We start from the raw sequence: 25,520 nt of genomic DNA, 5'->3' as shown, positions 1-25,520 counted from the left end.
TTGGACTGCTGTTCAATTAAAACTGCATGTCAGCGGACACCTCAGGCTGAACAGGATGATAGCTGGGGCTCCGGGGCTTGATTTCCGAATTTCTACTGGGGAGGTTTGCAGGGTGTGTCCTCTGTCATGACCCTACTGTCTCTGTGCCCTTGGAGCCTCGCGGACGGTGGTCTGCCTCACCCTGGGGCCCTTACTCCCCCACCCCTCCTTGCTCTCAGATTCTAGAGCTGCAGTGACAGGTGTGTTCCTTTGCTGGGGAGACATGCTATAAATTCACTAAAAATTGAAACGTGCTCTGAACTCCCAAGAGAACAAGCATGGGTTCTAAGTTAAGCAGGTGCCAAGATCCAGAGGTCTGGAGGCCAGGAGAGGAGTTTTGAGAGCCTGACCAGGGTGGGCGGGGCCAAAGGGGCTCTACGATCACCCTGACCCGCAGGTGTCCCTGTCCTCAGGAAGAGGCAGGTACACGTGTATTAGATACGTGGAGTGGTTTCTTCCGTTACAGAAGGGGCAGGGCGGTGGAAGAAGGGATTCTCGCATCCGCGTCTGAATCTGCGGGAGAAGGATGAGTGCTGGTTGGGGTGCCCGCAGCTGCCATGCACCAAGCACAGGGCCACATGCAGTAGGTCTGAGCGCGGCGTGCCCGAGAGCACCCGGGCCACTGGCCGGGAGGCACCTGGCGAGGATGCAGGGGAGTGTCGGGACCCCAACGGGTCCCCCCCGCTGCAAATGTGACTGGGAGGTTCAGGTAGCCATTTTCAGGCTTACCACCCAGATACATGTTTTTGTGATTTCACCGCAATCAAGTTTATGGCAATTTCGTACAAACAGAAAAGGAATCAGAGCAAGAGAGCGGCCTGCATAAAGTGCAGTCACGTGCTGCCCCGCGGACTTATCTGGGGGTTATAGGGCAGGAAGCGGCGCGCCCCCGGCTCCAGTTCCGCAAGACGGGTTCTCAGGCAGCATAAAACCCTCTTCCCTTTCTCCCAGAACAACCAGTACTGATGTTTAAATATTGGTGAAACATTATGTTTTTAATTTCACACCTGACAGAGCAGAGTCGAACGCTTCCTAACAGCGTAAACGAAAGGCGGGCCAAGCGCTGCAGCCGGGCTGGAAGGGAAGGAAGGGCCCCCCGCGGGAAGCCCTCGGGTTTGCGGGGTAAGTGGGACTAGCAAACCGGTCGGCTAAGGCCACAGAACGGGTGTCCCGGTGTTCTGGCTGCTGCCACCGGCCTCTTCCGCCAGGGATGCGCGAACACTGCGTGCCGCCGACGCCGCCCCTTCGGGGAGCCCGCGGGAGGGCCTGCGTCTTACTTCCTCCTCGATTTCTGTTTGGTGGTGTCATAAGCGCGGACTATTTCTTCCTGAGTGACGGCTCCGTGCTCCTCCTGGGAGAAGGCGTACCCATCTGAAAGAGGAGGGCACAGAGGCCTGGTTAGGAGCAGGCTGGCGGGGGGGGTGGGGGTGGGGGGGCGGTGCACTGGGTTTGGAAGAAGCTGCTTTATGGGGAGACCGTGGCCAAGCTCCTACCATGGGCCCCGTGGCCTTGGATAGGGGTCCAGAGACAGCTGACCCTCATGGGCGTGTGTGGCAAAGAAGAGGAGGAGGGAGGGTGCGCCCGAGGGGCGGAGTCCGGGTGGTTCTGTGCTGCTGCTGGGCTGGGCTGGGGAGTGTCCTCCCATTTCTGGGGGCTGCAGCCCGGCGCAGCCTATGAATCACAGTGTGTCACTGGCTCCCGCCGCACTGTCCCACTGCCAGCCCCCGGGGAGAACAGGTCCTGCGCCGGAAAGGTTCCAGTCAGCCTGAAGCTACAGGCCCGTGGGTGATTTATTAAGGTGTAAACATGCCAGGTAAACATATGCTAACAGTAAGGGCTGGCAAAGTGCACGGGGTGCTGGGAGCGTTCACATCAGGCGGATTTGGTGGGTCTACTTTTGTGTAGGTAAAGGAAAAAAAAATCACTAGAAAAAGTCAAGAGGTGTTTAATTGGCCCAATGGCTACAGGAAGACTGGTTTTTACAACTGGTTCCAGAAATGATGGCAACACTACCAGCAGCCGACAGGATCAGTTGCTGTGTGTCCAGAGCATGTGGTGTGTACTGTGCATGCTCAGCTCTTCTGTTCCTCCCAGCAGCGCTGTGAGACAGGCGGCGGAGTTCTTCCCATTTCACAGATGGGGAAATGGAGGCATGGGTGACATCATGACTTGCCCAAGGTGGCAGAGCTGGTAGACAAACCCAGGCATGGCCCGAGCGCTCCTGCAGCTCCGTTCTGAGGGTCTGGGATGGGGTTAACTTTCAGAAGTCCAGAATAAGGCTCTGCTTCCTAACTGGCCCTTCCTACAGAAGGGACAGGTAAGACCCGCTCTGTTGACTGAGTCTTCTGCTTCAGGGGTACGGAAAAGTCCCACAAGCTGAATTAGACCTTCTGACCAAAAAACGACACAGTCAAAAGCCTGCCTCCCGCCTGTGCGTGTTTAGGACTTACCACTGGTGCTGTTAGCTCACAGCCCTTAAAGGAGAAGAGGTCAGGAGTATGCCTGTGTATCATCCTGGATTCTGACTTTACTCAGACACTTGGCTTGAGAAGGGAAGTTTCTGGACTATAAAGATGTACAGAGCAAAGTATAGTCTTCTTGGGGAGGGAGATGAGGAAGTGACTTCAAAAGCAGATGCTGGGGGTGACTGGCTGCTCCGATCATGCGCAGAAACTGCGCCTCCGTCCCCAGGGGCTAGCTTCCCAGCTCTTCCCGAGAGCAAGCCTTTCGGCCTGAGAGGACCCGGGGCTTGTCTGCAGAGGGGGCCTAGGAGCCACTGAGGTCGTGGCTGGGCAGCAGGGAGGGGGTGGAAGTAAAGACAGATTGAGAGCCGAGGGGAGCCTCCACTGGGATGTCAGTCTGGCTGCTCACCCGCATTTCTACCAAAACCCGCATGTCCACTGTCCTAGCACCAGGCAGAGCCCCCAGGCCAGTGTGCGCCCCGCAAAGGGTGCAGAGCCAGTGGGCCCTGAGCCTTCCCACGGAGGCTGTGCCACTCTCCCGGCCTCGGAGAATTCCTGGGATCTGAAGAGGAACGGCCTCCTCCCACCTCGGAGCTGTGGGTCCAAGATGAGGAAACCCTGGGTGGCCCAAGGGTTCTCTGGGCCCCGCCTCCCGTGCCCCACAAGGTGCCCTTTGTGCTGCGTCCTTGCTGCCGTCCCAGACCAGCTGCTGGCCTTGCAGTGTTTCAAAGTAAAATCTAGCAAACGGCACTGCCTCCTCTGGCAACAAGGCTGAGCTCTGTGGTTGGCCCGGGCAGTGTTCTTCCTCTGGTCTCCCGAAGGGGACGTTTCTAGTAATATCTGCTGCTTACCAAGGTGGCCGTGCCGCAGCAGCTGTCCTTGGACCCAGCGTGCTGTGGGAACGGTGGTCCTGCCACACCCGGGGGCTGCTTCTCCGCCCCGAGAAGTGGCGCTGACCTTGAGGGATGGGGACCCCCTGTAAGTGCCCTTCTCCATCCTTGGGGCAGGCAGGCCACCATGGAGCTCTCCCTCCCCTGTGCTCCGCCATCCTTGTGGACCCAGAGCCTAGGGCCGGGGAGGGCTTAGCCTTTAAGCTCTTGGGCCTTCGTGGCTCACTTTTCTGTAAATGGCCTGGACCAGGCCCTCCAGTGGGCCCCAGGACGGGTCCTCTTGGGGGGAGGACAAGAGCCTCTCCAGTGCTGGCAGAGGCTCCCCTCCAGGCCGTTGTCAGCCCAAATAGAACATTGCTACCTACTTTTTAATGAGGTTTTTTTGTTGTTGTTGGGGGTGGAGACTAGTGGAGAGGAAAGGATGAAGGGGACTTGCTGAGACAGAAAAATAAGCCTTGTTTGGGAATGTCCTTTTGGGGAGTATCTCACATCTGGAACCATCCACTCCCTGTTGGAAGGAAGGAGCAGCGGCCCCGTCTCTTATCTGTTGTTTTCCGTTCAGGAAGCCCTGCGCTGGTTTCTTCAGCTCGGAGCTGTCTGACGTCCTCAGCTCACATTTGTCTCACTGGAGGAGGGCCAGCCAGCGGGATGACAGCCACTCTAGGGTGGGGAGGGTTTCAGGCATTTCTGGTCCAGTCTCTCCTCCCAGGGTCAGCACAGGCCAGAGGTCACTACCGGAGGGCTCCTGGTCCAGCTGCATCTACCGTCATGTTTCCAGAATGTGCACCAGGACGTTCTGAGACTCAAGCGAGGTTAAGTGTCCTTTCAATTCAAGAATGAAAGGAGGGTGGCCTGATAGGGGTGTCTCTGTGACCCATAAATACTTTCCTTTTAGAAGCCAGGCCTGGTAGGGGTTAGAGCCACAGTGGAAGAAATTTTAGCAGGACAACAGGGGCCACAGTCACCCAGCCCACCTCCGCCAGCACCTTCAGCTCACCAGCTCCTGCCTGATGAGCCCTGCCTGCCATCTGCATCCAGACGGGGCCTCAGAGGGAACCCCCAGCTCATAGCATTTCCCACCTTCACTCATCTTCAGAAGGGTTGATGGGGGCCTGGAGACCACACTCGAGGGGCTGAGGTCTGTCCTCTCCAGGTAGAATATTTGGTGAAATTCCTAAAAATCATGTTATTTTGGAGTAAAACTCCCCTTAAGTAGCAGTCCTTCCAGTCTGAGCTGTGATAGCATCTTAACGAAGGTGGCCGCTCCCTGGGTGGAAAAAGATTCCCAGGAGCAACAGAAGCTTGGGAAGCTGGCGGGGTCGACAAGGAGATTCGGCTGTGTGGTGGGGACAATGAGATTCGGCTGTGCGGGACGCGCAGGGTCGGTCACAGACACCGGGTGCGGCGGCCCCTGGGAACGACGGGTGCTCGGAGATGAGGTTCCTGCGAAGACAGAGGCCCGGTCCTGGAGCACCTCCTCGCCCTCCGGGTCAGGGACAGATGCCCTGGGGCCCAGCAGGCTCTCATCACTAGTTGCTGAGTGTCTTTAAAATGTGTGATTTTAAGCCGCTTTCTTGTATAGCTCTTGTTCATTAGAAATTTTTTGTCCTTCAAAACAGAGTCTGGAAAACATTTAGTGGTTGTTTTAAGACCCTTTATGATACTCCCACAAAAGTCCTCCCGAGTCTCCACTTTGGTGGTTCATTCTTTGAGGCTGGAGGCTCTGAGGCACGAACACCGCTTTTAGGGGCTCAGCACTCCTCCTCTGCCTGCTCTCCCCGCTCCGTCGTGAAGCCTCATGGGCTGTATAAGAGGTATGTTATTCTGGTTTTTTCTCAGAGGAGAGAACAAGTTTAGGGAAATAGGTAAGTGGCTCAGATTTCCTCAACTAGTGGCAGAAAAAAAAGTAATACCTGGTGTTTATTGGGCTTCTACCGCTCATTTATACAGCAGCCTCCGTTAATCCGCCCAGTAACGCCAGGTGCGTGCGCATGTCTGCTCCATTTTACAGGAATAGAAACGGGTTAACTTACCGAAAGTCACAGAAAAGTGGCAGTGCTGGGGCAGGACTGCAGGCAGCCCAGCTCCAGGGCGGTGGGGGTCCCGGAGGCCGTGGCCGGGAACCTGAGCCCTGGGCTGCCCTGGGCCGGTGATGCACTGCCCTTAGGCCCTGCCAGGCGTCCTGGGCGGAGAAGCCTCACAGACATAGAGCTTGTGGGACACGCTAAGGTGGCCTCAGCCCCCTTCCTCCTGCGTGGATGCGGCACGTGGGGCTGCGGGGAGGGGACCACGGGTGGTGATGATGTCCCCTTCCCTCCTCTCTCTGCCCAGGTCTGTGAAGACCTGTTCACAGGTGGAGCTCTGCGGGCTCGGCAGGAGCCCTCCAACGCCTGTCCTCCGGGTGCAAGCAGTCCTCACTTTTCCACCCGTTCTTCCTTCTCATCGCCTCAGGGGCGAAGGGGAAGCAGAAGTGGGCATCGGTCAAAGTGATGCCTGTGTGGGGTCAGAGGGGGAGTGAGTGGGGGCTGGAGGGGGAGGTGGGATTCAGCCCTGGGGAAGGGAGGCCGCCTGCACGAGGGCACCTGTACTGGGCCAGCGCTGCCCTCGGCTGGTGGCACGGTGTCTGGGTTGGCAGGTAAGGCCCACCCACCTGTCCCAGCTCCATGCCCCTCGCTCATGGCCTCCCACTGGGCTCCTGTGCACCCCACACAGCCCTGCTGGGCAGAAACCAGGCCTGGCCTCCAGCTGCAGAGGGGTGGGGATTGTCAGTGATTGTCCTTGTTTTAATCAATGTGCGAATTGGGGGGAACCCTTTGAAAGTAACATCACGTCAGTCTTAGAATCCCACTGGGAGGCTGATGGGAGGATCTTAAACCACATCAGGATTTGAAGTCTGGGTCCCGGGGATGACCTGCGCTGGAGCCATACCCGCCTCTGACCAGGCCCACCGCCCAGCCCTCCTCCCATCCCGCCCCCAGGGCGCCTACTCACGGGGCACTGACTGCTGCAGGGAGCCTCCGCGGAACAGGGTGGGCGGCGTCTTCCTGCTCAGCCTCTTCAGCAGCCGGTCCCGTTCGTTCATCCTGGGGGCAGATGAAATGGGTCAGCCCCCGTCCCCATGGACCCCTCTCCCAGGGGCTCGATGCATGATTGCAGGTCCTGAAGTAAAACACACTGGGGAAAAAGGCTGCCCCACGTCCAGAAAAACGTCCCATTTCACGACACTTTTGGAGGAAACGTCCTGTTATTTACAGCACGTGTGATCTCACCCCTGCGTGGGTAGCAGTCGGCCCCAGACAGATCCCTGGACCCGACGCCTCTGGACCCTGCCTGCCTTGTGAGTGACCACAGGTGTTCATTCACACCGGGCCAGCCTGGACTCTGCAGAACACCTGCAGGGAGCCGCCTGTTTCTCCCAGGAATGTCTTAAAAGCCTCTGTCCCACCTGCAGCCGCCAGGAACCGGTGCCAGGCCGCGCCCCACTGCCTGGGACTGCGGGAGGAGACGGGTTCCTTACACAGGACCTGATGCTTATTTTGAACCACAGTGAAAACCAAGGTAAGTTTTCTTGGAACAACAAGGATTAGGAGTTCTTCCTGCTTCTCCTGAAATGATTCGCTCCGAGGTACCCCTGCTGGGGGCAGAAGCACAGAGGCCGCTGGAGGACAGCTGTGGTTTATGCCCTACCCAGAGGTGGGGTGCTTGAGAGGTGCCAGGTGCACACGTGCTTTGATCTCCTGTCAGGGTGGCACTTGGCTTCGACCCAAACAGACACTGTGTGTGGAGCTTGCCGGTGCCCCAGGGCTGGACTGTGCTCCCCCAGAACTCACCTGTGGAAGCCTTAGCCCTCTGGGGCCTCAGGGTGGGGGCTGCATTAGGAGAGGGGGCTTTAAAGAGGCGACGCAGTTAAAATGAGGGCACGGCGTGGACTTAATCCAGTTTGACTGTTGTCCGAATAAGGCAGGGGATCAGGGTGCACCCACACACGGAGGCGTGACAAGGGGAAGACCAAGGAAGACTGCGCCCTTCACCTGCCAGCGGAGGGGGAGGCCTCAGAGGAACCGGCCCTGCTCTTGGACTTGGGCCCTCCGGAACCGCTGGGAGAGAAACAGGTGTTTAAGCCACGCAGTGTGTGGTCTTTTGCTGTGGCAACGAATACACCCCTAATCTGCCGTTTGTGGGAACTGGAGGGGCTGCAGTGGCCTGTGGTCCAGAACCCGTGTCCGAGGACAAGTCTCTCCTGACCAGGGCCCATTTCATGCTCCCGTAAGGGCCTCTGCCAGGGGAGCAGGGCCCGGGTCCCCTCCACACAAGCTGAAGTTCACTTCGTACTGGGCTGGGCCTCGGCCAGCCCTGGGGAAGATGTTTGATGACTGCTGGGAACACATTTCTTCTGCTCCCTCACCCTGCCTCTCCCTCCCCTCTCGTATGTTTTCTGCAGGGGCCACGGTAACCTCCCTGGGTCCTGCTGAACCACCACCTGGGCCGCAGGGAGGACCACATGCTCTGTCTCCATGTGTGGCCCCCCAACTGCCCGCAGCTCCCAGGAGGTGGGGAGTGTCATGCGGGGCTGCCCTCCGTGTCTGAGCTGCACTGTCCACGGTGCCTGCACAGAAGGCACTGCCCGGTGCTCAGAGCCCGTGGGAGGGGACACCAGTACACCGGTGGGATGAAGGCCCTCGCTCCCCAGGAGTGGAGGGGACGGCAGGGCTGGGCTCCCCACCAAGCCCTTCATCTGCTCAGTCACCCCTGGACCAACCACCGGTTCAGGTCCAGAAGCCCCTCCTGGTGACCTCCTGGTCTCTGCCTGGGCAGCTGGAAGCAAGCTCAGTGCCTCCAAGCACAGAGGGCGTGGGTGCTGGACAGACGTCTGAGTTCCTCACAGAAAGGTGTATGTTTCAAAAAATGAAATACTCTGAACACACAGCGACGGTCAAAGCAAGGACAGCACGTGCCTACTGTCCACTCAGCGCTAGCCCACGGGAGCGCCGCCCTCTAACCCTGTGCTCCAGCCCGTCCTCCCACGTGCTGAGGGGTCCCTGGGATCAAGGAGACGTGTCCAAGAGCCCACACCTGCCCTGCACCCCAAGTACAGGGGACCGTAGAAGGCCCTGCTCAATGATTCCCTCAAGCGGGCATCCAGGGCCAGCCCCCCCCCCCCCACATTAGCTCTGTCTCCCTCATCACCAGCCAGCCAGTGTGCACCCTGCTAGACCTGTGGGATGTGGGGACGGGGATGTCCACACCTGTGCACAGACCCCTCCCAGTGCAGCTAACTCTACAACGGAACCGGGCATCACACTGAGCCCTGCCGTCTCCGCACAGGTCTGCTCATCACGGTACGTGGCTGGCTGTTAGCCTGCCTTAGAACGTCTACTTGCAGGCCCGTGGTCCCCACTCATGCTCCTGTACCAAGTCCTGCACTGCCAGGTGCGGGCCCGCGTGAGAACTGACAAAGCCTCAGACACGAAGTCGGCTTCCCTCCTCCCCGGCCCTGGTCTTCTCCTGTCTCCCAGTCGTCTTCATTCCCGTCCTACGTGCAGGCTGTTTCTCTGCATCCGCAACGTGTGATCACGTTTTAAAATACGTCTGAATGGTAGCATTTAGTTTATGGTAACTTTTTTCTCATTCTCTTTTGCGTCATCTACTCAGGGGACTGGTTCTTGGCAGGTAGTTCGCCTTTTCCTTCTGGACGCTCTTATAATCTTGTCTGCCTGTGATGTCTGCACGTTCAGTGCCACCCTCGCTCTAGGTGTGGCTTGTTCTGTCTTGCTCACACCTGGAAAGCTACAGACGCGCGAAGGCTGGTTCGCCTTCACGTGGGAAGAGCACTTTGACTCCTGCCTTGGTCCCCTCTTCTCGCCTGGGAGGTTGTATCCATTTCTACCTGAATCTCCCCATGCTTCCATTTCCTTTCCCTTTCTCTGAACTATTACGAGACTAAACAGTGTGTTTCAGTCTCAGTACTACCCTTTTCATGTCTGTACATTTTACTTTTTCTTCCCAATCCCCCTTCTCCCATTCTGTGCCGCTCTGGCTTTTTGATTTCCAGGTCTTCTTTCCTCAGTACTTTATAGACCCTTTCAGACAATCCTCGCACCCCAGGTCTGGGGGAGCTGAACGTGTCTGTGGGTTCAGCGGCTCGCCGCACTGTGGCTGGCTGCGCAGCTCCGGGCTGTTCTCCTAAATGGTCTTTCTTTGGCCTCTGCCAGGGCCCTGTTTCCCTCATATCCGAGCTTAGTTCCTGGAGCGCTGGGAAGAGTCTAAAACGGGGCCTCATACCCTAGCACGGGCTTCCGGTTTCTGGTGGGCGATTCTGTGTTCCACCTGCTTCCACTGGGACAGAGCATGAGTCACTGCTGCCTTGTCAGTCCAGTGAGCACCACTCTTCCAGTGCCTGTGTCCCTAAAATAGCACCCCTACTTACCTTCCAGAATATAAAACCGTCTCATACAGCTTAATTAAAAAAAAAAGCCACAATGCAAAAATGGGCAGAAGACCTAAGCAAGCAGTTCTCCAGTGAAGACATACAGATGGCCAGTAGGCACATGAAAAAATGCCTAGTGTGCTGATTATTAGGGAAATGTACATCAAAACTACAGTGAGGTATCAGCTCACACCAGTCAGAATGGCCGTCATTCTAAAGTCCACAAACAGTAAATGCTGGAGAGGCTGTGGAGAAAAGGGAACCTCCTACACTGTTTGTGGGAATGCAGTTTGGTGCAGCCATTATGGAAAGCAGTATGGAGATTCCTCAAAAGACTAAATATAGACTTACCCTATGATCCAGCAAGCCCACTCCTGCACAGTAATCTGGAGGGAACTCTAATTCAAAAAGACACCCGCACCCCAATGTTCATAGCAGCACTGTTTACAATAGCCAAGACATGGAAGGAACCTCAGTGTCCATCGACAGATGACTGGATGAGAAAGTCTTGGTATATCTATACAATGTAATACTACTCAGCCATAAAAAAGAATAAGATAATGCCATTTGCAGCAACATGAATGCTCCTGGAGAATGTCATTGTAAGTGAAGTAAGTCAGAAAGAGAAAAATACCATATGATATCACATGTGGAATCTAAAAAAAAAGACAAACTTACAGAATTGAAACAGACTCTCAGAAAACAAACTTATGGTTACTAGGTGGGGGGGAGGGGGTGGGAAGGGATGACTTGGGAGTTTGAGATTTGCAGATACTGACTACTCTGTATAAAATAGATAAGTTTATACTGCACAGCACAGGGAACTATATATTCAATATTTTGTAGTAACTCATGGTTAAAAAGAGTATGAAAATGAATAATAGAATGTTCCTGTATGACTGAAATACTGTGCTGTACACCAGAAATTGATACATCGTAAACTGACTATACTTAAATAAAAATATACTTTAAAAAATTTAAAAAATAAAATAGCCCTACAAAGTCTGCAGCTTTGTGCAGAGGGCTCTGACCCATCGCACGTGGGGCTGAGGGCTCACCTCTCCCCGCATCAAGCCCTGAGCCTTTTAACTGCCGCTCCTGCATTTGCACACTGGAAGCCTTTCTCTTCCCATTTCACCCAGTGCTCCTGTGTGGCCCCAAGTCCACTGAGTCTGCCACAGTGACTGGACCCCTTAATTTATAGTCCCCTGGCCTGACTGTTGGAATACAGGGTGGCTACAGAGCAAAGTCACAGAGCCGTTGCTTCCCAAGTCTTTTTAGAAACACCCTTTTCTGGAGACTGAAAATAGTAATGGATCTGACAAAGCTCTGGGTGAGGAAAAGGGCACCAGAGCTTTTACAACACCGACTTCTGCCCGTGTTCCAGGGCTGAAATGTTACGGAGGAAAAGGCCATTGTGGATGAACATCAGTAAAATTGCTCATGAACAGTCATGTTGGCAAAGCTCAAGCCTAGGAAGGGGTGACAATATGAACAACATTTACAGTTTACAGCATTCTCCTGTCTACGTGAGGTTTGAACACCATCCACTCACAAAGACAGGAAAAAAGGCGAAGAGAACGCAATCAGCAATTTACTTTGGTTAATTTGTTAGTGAGAAGTAAAGGAAAAAGGAGTACGAAGCAGCACAGGGAAGAACAATTAGATCCACGAGAGTTTGGCTTAAAAAAGGAACTCCTGACAAAGTATGAGCAAACCGAATTCAGCAGTATAATAAAAGGATTCTCCACCATGACCAGATGGGATTTAGGCCAGGATGCAAAGGTGGGTTAAACATACAAAAATCAACCAGCATAACACAGCACAGTAACAGAATAGAGGGAAGAGAGCAATGATCTGAATTAATGTGAAAAACCATTTGACAAAACCAGACACCCTTTCATAATAAAAATACTCAGCAAACTAAGACAAGGGAAATTCCTCAACCCAACAAAGAGCATTTACAAAACACGCTGCCCCAGCTGACAGCATGCGCCAAGGGGCTGAAAGCTGGCTCTCTCCGATCAGCAATAAGACAAGGATGCCTGCTTTTACCACTTCTGTTCAGCGAGTTTACTGGAAGATCGAACCAAAGCGATTAGGCAAAATCCCAACAGCCTGTTTTTTTTGCAGAAATGGGGAAAGTTTATCCAGAGATTCGTATGGAATTTCCAGGGACCACAGATCACCAAAACGATCTTGGAAAAAACCAACAAAATTACAGGACTCACACTTTCTGATTTCAAGATTTAATGTAAAACTACAGCAATAAAGCACTGGTAGGCGGACATGTGAATATGCGTAGCGTAGGTGAGAGTGTGGCAGAAACCCCAGAGAGCGTGGTCAGCTGGCCTTTGGCTCGGGCACCAGGACCATCCATGAAGAGAGAGGTCTGCTCAGCGAAGGCCCCACAGCAAGTGGACTTCCACATGCAGAGGAACCAGGCCGGGCCCTCAGCTTCAGTCGCTCAGAGTGGCTCAGCAGGGATCAGAGCCCCACGTACAAGGGCTAAAACTGTATAAATCTTTGTGACCTTCAATTTGGCAATATTCCTTACAAAGCACAGGCAATGAAGAATAGATAAACTGGGCTTCATCAATATTCAGACTTTTTATGAATCAAGACATTATCAAGAAAGTGAAAAGAACCACAAAATGAGAGAAAGTGTTTACAAGTCACACACCTTGGGTCTAGGATCCAGAACATATCAGTAATCCCAACAACTCAACAGCAAGAAGGCAGACAAACCAAATCAAAAACAGGCCAAGGGTCTGTGCAGACATCACCCGGAGAAGAAACGCAGTGGCCAGCGAACACACGGAAAGGGCGACGTCATTAGTCACGAGGGAAACGCAAATCAAAGCCCCAGAGAAGCAGCACTTACAACACCTCCGAGGACGGCTGCAAGTGAGACAGAAACAGAGAGCGTGTGCTGGACAGGCCGTGGGGAGGTTGGAGTCCTCGCAGCTTCCTGAGGGGGCCCTGCTCTGCGGTTAAGTTCAACACAGAATTACTGCGGCACCCAGCAGTTCCACTCCTCGGTTACACCCGAAAGAATCAAGGGTGGACTCAGGCAGATCCTTGCACACCAGCATCTACAGCAGCGCTATTCACAGTAACTGAGGGATGAAACAACCCAGACATCTGTCAGCTGCTGAATGGGTAACAAAGTGTGGTCCGTCCATACAGTGGAGTATCATTCAGCCATGAAAAAGAATGAAGTACTGGGAACAGGCACCACATGGAAAAACCCTGAAAACCTGGTGGTGAGTGAACAAGCCAAACCCGGTAGGCTGTGTCTTGCATGGCTCCATTTATATGAAGCGTGGAGCGGGCAAATACACAGAGACAGAAGAGTGGTGGTTGCTGGGCCCGTGCGGTGGGAGGCGGGGAGGGAGGGGGGAGTGACTGCTGAAAGCACAAGGGTTCCCTGAGGGGAGAGGAAGGTGCCCTGGGACGGGACAGCAGTGATGGCCACACAGCAGGGCAAGTGCGCTAAGTGCCACGGAACTGCACCCTTAAAATGGTGAATCTTACGCTATGTGGATTTCATCACAATTTAAAAAGAAAACAGAGGGAAGGGGTCCTGAATCGAGGGAAATTCCCTCCCATCACCTGACCTGTGGGCAGTGACGTCACCTTCGTGGTTTCCTTCTCCCACGGTGGGGACGCTGGAGCTGAGTGCTTGCTTGACCTCTCCGCGGCCAGGCGTGGGCACGCGAGCCGCCTGGGCCCCGTCCGCCCGCACGAAGGCGCAGGTAACCGGGAGTCCACAGCGGCTCGCACCCTCCTGCCTCCCCCCTCCACCCCGGGCGCGGTGCTGAAGCCCCATCTCACGTGGCTCCTGACCGACGGGCTCCACTAGGAGCCACACGTCCCGGGGCACGTGGGTGCTCCTGTCTCAAAGGGCGTGCGGTGTCCGGAAGGAGCAGAGAGCTGGAAAGTGCGATTTGGGGGCAATAATCAACTTTCATGCCCACGTTTCTGTCAGGAGGCTGTCCCTGCTAAAGTTGCCCCTGCTAACTGTGGAAGAACAGCCTGGAGACGGGAGCAGATGGCGGCAGGTCTGCTTCTCGGTCCGGTCTGGCGGGCCGTCACAGCTGGGGGGGCCTGCACTGACACCACCATGAAGTCAAACGCAAACAGGTGTTCTAAGGCACTGACTTTTGAGTTGCTGCTGGACTGTCTTCCAAACATAAATCTTAGTTTCCTCAAGATGAACGCTAATCCACAGTGCCCTTTCCTTCAGGTACGACCAGGCATCTGCTGAGCAAGCAGACTGTTGAAATTCTAACCTATTTTTTTTTAGGGTTTGTTTTTGGAGGGTGGGTTAATTAGGTCTATTTATTTTTTAGTGGAGGTACCGAACCCAGGGCCTCGTGCACGCTGAGCACACACTACCATTTGAGCTCTCCCCTCCCCCAGTTCTAACCTACTCTTAAGGATCCCTAGGGAAAGACTTCACAGCCCCAAGCAGTAGCTCCTTGGTACTCACTACAGTCCGAACACGGGGACATGAGAACCTCTGTACTCAGCAGTGTTCTCCATCTACCTAGGCCTTTGTAGGCTTAAAAAACAACAAAAATCCCCCCAAAACCACCCGACCTTAGTTAAGTCCACGTGTGTAATGAGAGAAAACAGCAAGAAGACCGCAAAGCAGAAGGGTCCCCAGCCCGAGACCCCGGTGGGAGGAGTGCGCACCCTGGAGGCTGACGCCCGTCCTAAGTTCCCTTCCGTCAGGTGGAGTCAGTTACCCGCCTCCTGCCGGCCCGTCTGCACACCTCGAGCTCTAGAACGCGACTTCCAGTCCCTTCAGTGGTTGTGCTGCGCCTCTTGGGTGTGACATCTGGCGCTGGAAACACGACCTGAGACACAGCCTCTCCCCCGTGCAGCTAACAGGTCTGAGGCTGCCTTGCTGTGCAGACACACATTAAGGCACAAGGTGAGGAGCGCCATCATGGAGGGGACGTGGTGACAAGATGGAGAAAGTTCAGGAAGGCTCTGGGAAGGCTAGGCATTGGAGCTGCACCCTGTCCAGTCACAGGAGAGGAGCAGGCCCAGCCCGGGCCCCTGGGCCTGCAGGACGCCGGAGGGCAGGCGGGGAGGCCCCGGGATGGAGATGCCCAGAGACAGCGACCCAGCCCTGCCTGTTCAGCCAGGGGCTCATCCTGACAGGGCGCCGGGCTCACACCCTCTCTCCGTTTCTCCCAGTGCAACCTGGCAGAGAGCGGGGACGGTGACAGGCAGAGAGCTGCACCTGTGCTCGGGGCACTGACTCGCTGTCCTACTCACACGTGTCCCCCAGGGGGACCCTGCGGCAAGTGTCCCTGCGTCTGTCCACACGGCCCAGCACTGAGCTCAGGACAGTGGGTTTTACAACAGCAGCTGAGAGATACTCCTCTTTTAGCACAGAAATTCTTTAAAATGACAGAATGGGGACATCATTTCAATTCTCTTCCACAAGAGGAAGGCCCCCTCCAAACTCTAGATGACACTGTGAGCAAACAAACCAAAACAAAAACACACCCAAAATGACAACTTCCGTGGCCTTTACAGAGATAGGATATTGTGTTTTGTTAAGAGAAGAATTCAGATTGCATGGAGCAGTTAGAGGACAGTCTGGCTGAGGGCAGGAAAGGGTTCAAGGTTAACTAATTCAGTACAGATTCCATTCCAAAAATAAAAAGATTCCTCTAGTCCCTCCTGGTCTCAGGTCCCCTCTGACCATCAAAACTGGGAACTGGAGGGAAGAAGGGCTTGTACTGGACAATTGATTTTCTTCTCTTCCAGACAAGGTTTTGGAAAGTGGGAGTAAGGGCACCATTCTGGGTGTCGGAAGAAATCTCGTTCCTGTACAGAGAATCGCTGGGTGATTTCCTGTTAAAAAGAAGAGACTGACCAAAGAGTGACAGGACCAAATTAGGCAATGATTTGACGGGAGAAACAGTTCTGCAGTTTCAGGTTAGGTGGGATCTGTCTGCCGACCGCCATCCCCGCTCAGAGCACAGCTGATGGGCGTGTGGCGACCGCGCGGGCGGGTAGGACTGCCCAGGGGGCCTCCAGCCAGGGTCTGGGGACGCTGAGAAGACCCAAAGCAGAGACGGAAACAAACGGAATCTTTTTCCACGGTGCCGGCGAGCGGGGTGGCGACTTCAGTGAGCCAGCGAGGTTAGGTTAGGAGGAAAGGTCAACAAGAAACAGCGCTCGCAGCAGCACGACACTGTCCTTTCACTGGAAGCAGCAACTCAGGTAGAAATGGCCCCTCCTGAAAACCAGCCCTGCATTGCCGCGTTCCAGCTCCTTTCGAGAGGTTAAAAAAAAAACAAAACCCATCTGTAGAGACTGCTTCCCGGAAGGTGGACGGAATAGGTGTATTTTCTCTCTTCCTCCTGTTAAGCACAACTGATGCCCCTGGACGTTATGTGTAAAACAAACAGAAGACGACACTGAAAAGGTGGAGAGGAAGGGTGACCAGGAACCTCGGAGTATGAGAAACTCGAGCTTGTTTTCAGCTCATGGATTCCAGACTTGGAGCAGAAGAGCCTGGCCACCAAGTGCCCGCGGGTGCAGCCAGGAAGCCAGGGAGAGCCTCTTCCCTCCAGCCGAAGGAGCGGGAAGCGGCAGCCTCACAAGACAGAAACTGTTAGACCACCATCACTCTGCTCCAGCCAAACACTCCAGAAAAAACTTTGGCTCAATTTCCACCCGTGCTGGCAAAGCCCAAGTGGGGAGCCTAGACTTCCACCTGTACGAGGCTGCAACAAGGCGCCCCAGGGCCCCGACAGGGGTGGTTATAGAGAAGGCCAAGTAGGGACCGAGGACTTTCATCCCTGCCAGCTGCTAAGGTCTCTCACCCCCTGTGGTGCCAGCAGAGCCATCGGGAGATGCAGAGGAGAATGGACTTCCATCTCCTGCCCTGTGAACTAGGAAGGCATTCCACCCTCTCCTCCCTGGGGTGGTGTCAGAAGAGGCCTAATGGAGAATCAGGACTTTTATCCTTAAGTAGCGACAAGGACACACCCCTCCCTCTCCTCCCTCTCCCACCCCCTGCAGAGTCAGTGGAGAGCAGGAACTCTCACCCCGACCCTGCAGGCATCAATGCAGACCAAGGGGGGATCTGGATTAACTCTCCCTGGCAGGAGCGAGCCTGTTGTAAAATCCAGAGTCACATAACGTAATACCCAAATGCCACATTTGAAAGTCATCTGTCATACCTAGAACCAGGCAGATCCAAAAGTGAATGTTTTAGATGCCAATACTGAGATGACAGAGATGGTGGAATAATCTGACAAAGATTTTAAAGTAACCATCCATGATAAAAATGCTTCGGTTAGCAACTGTGGACATGCTAAAAACAAGTGGAAAAAAGAAGAAAGCCTCAGCAAAGAAACAGATGTAAGAAAACAGTTGTAATTTTAGAACTCAAAAATAGAGTAAAATAAAAAGCTTAGTGGATGGGCTGTCTTGATAGCAGGATGGAGGAGACAGGACACAATCAGTAAGCTGGAAGATAGAACAGCAGCAATGATCTAACCTGAATACCAAAGACAAAACAGCCTGAATGAAGTTAGCAGAGCCTGAGGGACATGTGGGAATGTGACAGGTGGTGTCAGAGTCCTAGAAGGAGAAGAGAAAGAGGATGGGGCTGAAAAAGCACTCCAAGAAATAAAGGCTGAAAACCCCCAATTTGGTGACAGCCATAACCTACAGATTCAAGAAGCTGTACGAATCCTAACTAGGATAAACCCAAAGAAATCCAGGCCAAGATAGATTACAATTAAACAAAGAAAAGATCTCAAAAACACCAAAAGACAAAAGACATTTTACCTGTAGGGGAAAACCAATTCAAATGACAGTGGATTTCTTACCAGAAATCACTGAGATCAGAAGTGGCATAATATTTTTCAAGAACTGTCAACTCAGTGAAAACATCTTTCAGGAATGAAGAAGAAATCAAGACATTATCAAATGGAAAGAAAACTAGGAGACTTCGTTACCATCAGAACTACCCTATAAGAATAGCTAAAGGAAGTTCTAGGAACAAAAAGGGAATAAGAAAAGAAGGAATCTTGGAACATCAGGAAAGAGGAAACACGGTGAGCAAAAATATAGTAAATACAATGGGCTTTTCCTTTCCTCTTCAGCTCTCCAAATTATGTTTGACAGATTAAAGCAAAAATTATACACTTTTCTGCATAGAAGACACACAGATGGCCAACAGACACATGAAGGATACTCAGTGTCACTAATTATTAGAGAAGTGCAAATCAAAACTACAATGAAGCATCACCTCACACCAGTCAGAATGGCCATCATTAAAAAGTCCAGAAGCAATAAATGCTGAAAAGGGAGGAGAGAAACGGGAACCCTCCTACACTGTCGGTGGGGATATCATTTGATGCAGCCACTATGGAAAACAGTATGGTGATTCCTTAAAAAACAGAAGATAGAGTTACCATATGATCTAGCAGTCCCACTCCTGGGCATATATCTGGAGAAAACTCTAATTTGAAAAGATACAAGCACCCCAATTTTCATAGCAGCACAATAGCCAAAAAATGTAAGCAATCTAAATGTCCACTGACAGATGACTGGATAAAGAAGATGTGTACGTACACACACACACACACACACACACACACAAATGGAATACTACTCAGCCATAAAAAAGAATGAAATAATGCCATTTGCAGTAACATGGATGGACCTAGAGATTATCATACGAAGTCAAAGACAAACATCACACGGTATCACTTACTTGTGGACTCTAAAAAAAATGGATACAAATGAACTTATTAAACAGAAACAGACTCACAGACATAGAAAAAAATTATGGTTAACAAAGAGGAAAGAGGGTGGTAAAGGATAAATTAGGACTATGGGATTAGCAGGTGCAAACTACTGTATATAAAATAAACAAACAGTAAGGTCCTAGTGTATAATAGCACAGGGAACTACATTCATATCCTGTAATCACCCATAATGAAAAAGAATATATATATGTAACTGAATCACTATGCTATATATCAGAAACTAACACAACACTGTAAGTCAACTATACTTCAATTAAAAAAAATATACACTGTCTGATATGGTTCTAAATATAGGAAGAGAAAATATTAAATATATGTGGGTGGGTGAAGAGATATAAAAGAAGGTAAGGTTTCTATACTTCACTCAGATTGGCAAAACGACACCAGTAGACTGTGGCTAGTTATGTATATATAATGTAGTGCCCAGAGCAACCAGTGGAAAAAAACTATACTGTGAAGACACAGTCAAAAACAACAGATAAATCAAATGGAATTCTGAAAAATGTTCACATGACCCCCAAGAAGGAAGAAGAAAACAGAGATGAAAAACAGAACAAACAGAAAACAAAAGGTAAAATGATAAACTTAAGCCCCAACATATTAATAATACATAAATATAAATGCTTTAAATATACCAATTAAAAGACAGACTGACAGAGTGGATTACAAAACATGACACAATGATATGATATGCCGTCTACAAGAAACTCAATTCAAATATAATGATATAGGAAGACAGAAAATAAAAGGTTGGAAAAAGATATATCATGTGAACATTAATCAAAGGAAAGCAGGAGAAACCATATTACTATCAGATAAAGTAGACTTCAGAGCAAAGAAAATAACCTGAGACAGTGAAGACTGTGACAAAAAGGTCAGTCCCCCCAGAACACACAGCAATCGTAAATGTCTGTGCACCAGGCAACAGAGCTGCAAAACATGTGAAGCCAAAACTGACAGAACTGAAAGGAGAAACAGACACGTTCAGAGTTATTGTTGAATTATTTGATATTCCTCTATCAACAATTGATAGTACAGACAGACAGAATAAACCAGGAAGAAAAATCATACGATCAATCAGTTAATGCAAATTAAAACCACAGTGAGCTATTACTACACACCTATCACAACGGGTAACAACAACAACAACAAGTGACAATACCAAATGCCGGCAAGGATGTGGAAGGACCAGATCGCTCATACACGGCTGGTGGGAATGTGAAATGGTATGGCCACTCTGAAAAGCAGTTTGGCGTCTCCTTAAAAATACCAAACACACCAGTCTCTTCAGCAAATGGTATTGGGGTAACTGGACAGCTGCATGTAAATCAATGAAGATAGAATATTCCCTCACACTATACACAAAAATTAACTCAAAATGGATCAAAGACTTAAACATAAGACAAGACACCATAAACCTCTTAGAAGAAAACAGACAAAACATTGTCTGACATAAATCTTAGCAGTGCTCTCCTAGGGCAGGCTACCCAGGCAATAGAAATAAAAGCAAAAATAATAAATGAGACCTAAATAAGCTTATAAACTTCTGCACAGCAAAGGAAACCATAAGCAAAACAAAAAGACAACCTACAGAATGGGAGAAAATATTTACAAAAGATGAGACTGACAAGGGCTGAATTTCCAGAATTTATAAACAGCTCATACAATTTAATAATTAAAAAAAAACAAAGAAGCCAATCCAAAAATGGGCAGAAGACCTAAACAAGCAATTCTCCAGTGAAGAGATACGAATGACCAACAGGCACATGAAAAAATGCTCAATATGGCTAATTATCAGAGAAGTGCAAGTCAAAACTACAATGAAGTATCACCTCCCACCAGTCAGAATGACCATCATTCAAAAGTCCACAAACTATAAATGCCAGAGAGGGTGTGGAGAAAAGGGAACCCTACCACACTGTTGGGAATGTAATTTGGTGCAACCATTATGGAAAACAGTATGGAGATTCCTCAAAAGACTAAAAATAGACTTACCATATGACCCAGCAAGCCCACTTCTGGGCATATGTCTAGAGGGAACCTTAATTCAAAAACATACGTGCACCCCGGTGTTCATAGCAGCACTGTTTACAACAGCCAAGGCATGGAAACAACCTAAATGTCCACTGACAGATGACTGGATAAAGAAGATGTGGTATATTTATACAAAGGAATACTACTCAGCCATAAAAAATACTAAAACAATGCCATTTGCAGCAACATGGATGGACCTGGAGATTGTCATTCTAAGTGAAGTAAGTCAGAGAAAGAAAAATACCATATATCACTTATATGTGGAATCTTAAAAAAAAAAAAAAGACACTTATTTACAAAACAGAAAGATACTTAGACATAGAAAACAAACTTACGGTTACCAGGGAGGGAAGGGGGGGAAGGGATAAACTAGGAGCTTGAGATTTGCAGATACTATGTAATATATATAAAACAGACAAACAACAAGGTTCTACTGTAGAGCACAGGGAACTATATTCAACATCTTGTAGTGACCTATAATGAAAAAAGAATACATATGTACATGTATGACTGAAACATGCTGTACACCAGAAATTGACACAACACTGTAAACTGACTCCTTCAATAAAACATGTATTAAAAAACCCACCAAACATATCACACCCTTGTGAATATACTAAAAGTTCTGAATTCACATTTTAAAAAAAGTTGAAGTTTATGTATTTGAATTGTATCTCAAAAAAATGAGATAAATCTTGGCTAGCTTGCAGCCCAAGCTGCCAACCTACAGAATCATGAGCTAAATAAATGTTATTTTTAAAAAAGAAAAAAAAAAAACCCATACTCAAATAATGCAACTACCATAAATCCAGCAATGCACTCCTGGACATTTATCCCAGAGAAATGAAGACTTGTGTTCATGTAGAAGCTTAGACACACATGCCTATAGGAGCTTTACTCACAATGGCCCCAAACTGGGACCCAGCTGTCCTTCAACAGGCGAAGTTTAACTAAGTGAGGCACCTCCACGTAACGAAGCACCACTCAGTAATGAAGAGGAAGAAAGTACTGGTTTGCGTGGCAACGTGGATGAGTCTCCAGAGAACTGTGCTGTGGGGAAGAGGTCACTCCCGGAAAGTCACGTACTCTGTGGTTAACTTATGTAACATTCTTGGAATGACAAAATTGCAGAAACTGAGATCAGGTTAATGGTTGTCCGGAGCCAAGTGGGAGACAGAGTAGACGGGGCTATAAAAAGACACCACCAGGACCCTTGGGGCGATGGAAATGCCCCGTATCCTGACTGCATCCATGTCAGTTTCCTGGTGGCGAGATGGTTCTGTAGTTTTGCAAGATGTTACTATTGGGGGAAACTAAGTAAGGAGTACGTGGGATTTCTCTGTATTTCTTACAACTGCAGGTGAAGCTGCAATTCTCTCAAAATGAAACCTTTAAATAAAACAGAGATCCTTCTCAGTTTGTATGCATTCCGGGCAGGCTGGTCTCTGTGCACAGTTATCCTTTCTAAGCAGTTGCGTTCAGAGGGGGTGGGAGGCTCTCCGCATCCCCGGCCGGCACTGCCCGGAGGGGAGGCCGTCCAGCCTTACAGAGCCGTCTGACCTCATTAGCAAGCCGGCGGAGTCGGATCTGAATGACAGCCCTGCGCATGTGGAAACTATTCCCTCATCCCAGGGCCTGCAGCGAGGTGGGAGCCCAGCTCTGCCGCCCCGTCAGAGAGCCCGTGGAGAGGTCAGGTCGGGGTCACGGGGCTGTTAGGAACAGATAAATTAGCGGGGTACCTGGCCCACCCGGAGGGGCCTCAGGGACAGGCTGTGCGGTGGGTTGAAAAGCACCGGGTGTAATGGAGCGAGTCTGGAATGGTCCAGGCTCGGTATGTCTCCTGATGGGGCGTCTGGGGAAAGGACTAGACTGAGCACAACCACAGCCGGGAAGCACGACGCTCACCAGGAAGACGCCGCCTGACAAGCCGAGAGTTCTGTTAAAGCGCTGGTTCCCCTCACTGGACGAGCCACTTACCCCGCTCAAACCCAACTTCCTGTCAGCCCTCCGCACCTCCTGCTCCGGCCACATGGCCGTCTGGACCTCTCTGGACAGCTTCCCACCCCAGGGCCTCTGCACTTCTGTCTCCATGTGCCAGTGGCTCCCTGCCCCTGTTCCTGCAGACCAGCCCCGGGAGACCACCCCTCTCCTGCACTGTCCCTGCTCTGTCTTCAGCCCTTTTCACTAAGGGTTTGTGTTTCCTGTCTGTGGTCCCCACTGGAATGTAGGCTCTGAGGGCTGGAATAGGGATTTTGTTCCCAGTTATGTGCTCAGCACCAAAAACAGGGCCCAGGACTTACTGCACAGCACAGGGAGCTACAGTGAATACTTTCCATGCGCAAGATGCTCAAGAACTACTTGTTGAAGGACTGACGGAGTGAGGAGACAGAGGAATAATCAATGCAGGCGGGGCCAAGTGCGGGGACAAAGACCAAGGTGGGCGGGGAAGGCCACTGGGTCCTTGTCCTTCTCCCTCAGAGGCCCCTGCAAGCTCCCCTCTGCGGGGGGGGGGGGGCGCGGGGGGGGCGGGTGGCACTCTGGCACAGGCTCTTGTCACAGGAGCTTTTTTCAGGAAGGGAATTTCCAGGCCTCAGGACCCCCCGAGCCTACGTTCCAACTTGGCCAGAGAAGAGCGGGCGTTTCTCACAGATGCACAGTCTGGCTACAAGCGCCTTCCTGCACCATGGAAAGCAGGCGTCTTGGCCCAGGTCCCGAGCGCACCCTCAGGTGAGGCCGGAGAGCCACGGCCTCATTAAGGGTGTGAAACCAGGGTCAGGAAGGATGCCCTCAGGCTGCAGGGGCCCGCGGTTGGGGCCGGGGTGGCTGGCAGCAAGCCCAAATCAGGGTGAGGACTAGAACCTTGGGGCAGCGTGTCACCGCCAGCTGATGGGGCTCTCAGCGACGGTGGGTCACACTCTTCTCTGCACTGCCCCCCAGCTCCCCTTCTGGTTTGGTACCGCCTGGCTCAAATCTCCTTTAAACCAACCCTTGCATTTGTTTACGCCTCAGTTTCCCTTTTTGTAGGCCAGTCTGTGAATGTGATGGAGGAGGGAAGGAGAGAGCTCGGGAGGGTGGGAAGGATGTGCATAAAAAGGCGAGAGAAACGACGAGGCCCCCTGTCGCGCACAGGGAGGCACACTCGGCGCCCTGTACTAGCGCATGATGGCGGAGCAGCTGAAAGGCTGCGCACCTGTGTGTAACTGAGTCACTCTGCGGGACACCAGAAACTAAGTCAATACTGTATGTCAGTTACACTTCAATTTAAAAACAACAAAAATAGAAAAAAAAGCAATGGCAATTTCTAAGGGGTCTGACAGTTACAGGTGACAACTGCACGGCAGAAGTGGCACCGGGTGCTTGAGAGATGGTCAGGGAGACCGGAGTCAGGTGTTGAGGGCGGTTTTTGAGCAATGAAGCATACTGGGCAGGAATATAATTTCCCGAGGGTACAGCTGGCAGCTTTGTCATGTAAACGTGCTGAAAATTAAATTGACTTGACAAACCAGCTAATACGTGAAGGTTAAGACATGGGGATAATGACTCAATGGTATTTTTTAATCAATTAAATTCCTCAAGTGTGAACTTGCCCTTTTAAGAAAAATAAAACCAATTTGCCTATTGGCGCTTAAGATCTGAATCAAGTTCGAAACCGCGGATCTCTCTCCCGACCGTTACTTTCTTTTAAAATCATGGACTTTCTTGGAGGCCCATTAAGCTGCAAATTAATTACAATAAAAATAACTTTATCACCATCCCTCTTTTCCTAGCACCTCCTCCCCAATACACACAGGATCTGGGTCTGGGTAATAAACATCTGACTTCACAAATTCAAATCAGCATCCAAACAAACAGAATAATTCAGAGCTGGCCGCGAGGTCCCCCAACTCAGTTGCTTAAGTAATTAAAGAAAGATGAGCTGCTCCACCCATTAACCTCCTAAATACTAATCACAGATAATGAGGGATGGAGGCGCGGGCGGCCGCAGGTGCAGGCGTGGAGGGCTCCCGGGGCGGGGGGGGGGGGGAGGGCGGCTTCCCGCTGCCTCCCTGCCTTCGCTGGGGAAGACAGTGCACTCCCCTGGTAGGAGCTACAGAGGAGGTTCTGCAGCCTCAGCCCAGGGTGTGCGTTTACAGGACTTCAGACCATGGGCGAGTCACTGCAGGCTCAGCCAGGCTCCTGGAGAGAGCTGGAGGACCTCAAGAAATTGGTCTTTATAAACAGCCACGCTTTACTCGTGGTCTTGAGCTGCCTAAAGTCCGTTCTGCAACCAGGTGCGGTGGGTGCAAGTAAGACGTTACAACGCGGGGACTCGTGGTCCTGAGTCCTCCAGAGTCCAGCCCAGCCACCCCCGGCACGTGGAAGAATCTTTCGTCCTCCTTCACACCCCCCGACCCCCCTGGAGGACGAAATATAGCAACAGGTCTCGGGGAGGCTCAGGAAGAGCTGCAGAAACCCGCAGTTCGTGTGCACGGGCTGCCCGCCCTTTCCGAGGCTGCACGAGGCGTTCCAAGGGGGACACGGCCCGGGGCCTGTGCATCCGCACATGTGGGGCTACAGCGGCCGCGGACGGGGGCGAGCGGGGTGCCCGCGGGGTGAGGGTGCTGCTCCATCTCCTGCCGGCCGGGCCTGTCCCCAGCCCCGCGCGCACGTGCCGCCGCCGGGTGCCTGCAGGCTCAGCGGGGCGGCCTCCGAGCAGAGCGGCCCTGCGGGACAGGCGCGCACCCGGCTGGGGGCCTCGCAGGACCCCACCTCCCCACCCCCATCACAGGTCCCCGCTCACCAGCTGAGCTGCTTCGGAGCCGGAGCTGAAACTCTGTTTTCCAGAACCCCGTATGGATGGATACTCACAACTTTG

At 51.8% G+C, this 25,520-nt stretch overlaps 1 protein-coding gene across 2 annotated transcripts in view; it reads right to left on the bottom strand.

Moving 5' to 3' along the window:
- Positions 1-1,013: 1,013 nt before the first annotated feature.
- The window catches only part of ATP8A2 (ATPase phospholipid transporting 8A2), a 416,513-nt gene continuing 392,006 nt past the window's right edge, over positions 1,014-25,520 (bottom strand). For both annotated transcript variants that reach the window (XM_074377942.1, XM_074377943.1), the window contains 2 exons: positions 6,383-6,474; positions 1,014-1,410 (listed from right to left, as the gene is read on the bottom strand). In XM_074377942.1, coding sequence (XP_074234043.1) covers positions 1,313-1,410; positions 6,383-6,474 — 190 coding nt within the window. In that variant the 3' untranslated portion in view covers positions 1,014-1,312. The remainder of the gene's footprint in view (positions 1,411-6,382; positions 6,475-25,520) is intronic.

Source organism: Camelus bactrianus, chromosome 14, assembly GCF_048773025.1.
Source record: "Camelus bactrianus isolate YW-2024 breed Bactrian camel chromosome 14, ASM4877302v1, whole genome shotgun sequence".
Lineage (NCBI taxonomy): Eukaryota > Metazoa > Chordata > Mammalia > Artiodactyla > Camelidae > Camelus > Camelus bactrianus.
The sequence above is the reverse complement of the archived record's forward strand: the minus strand, read 5'-3'. Positions and strand labels throughout refer to the sequence as shown.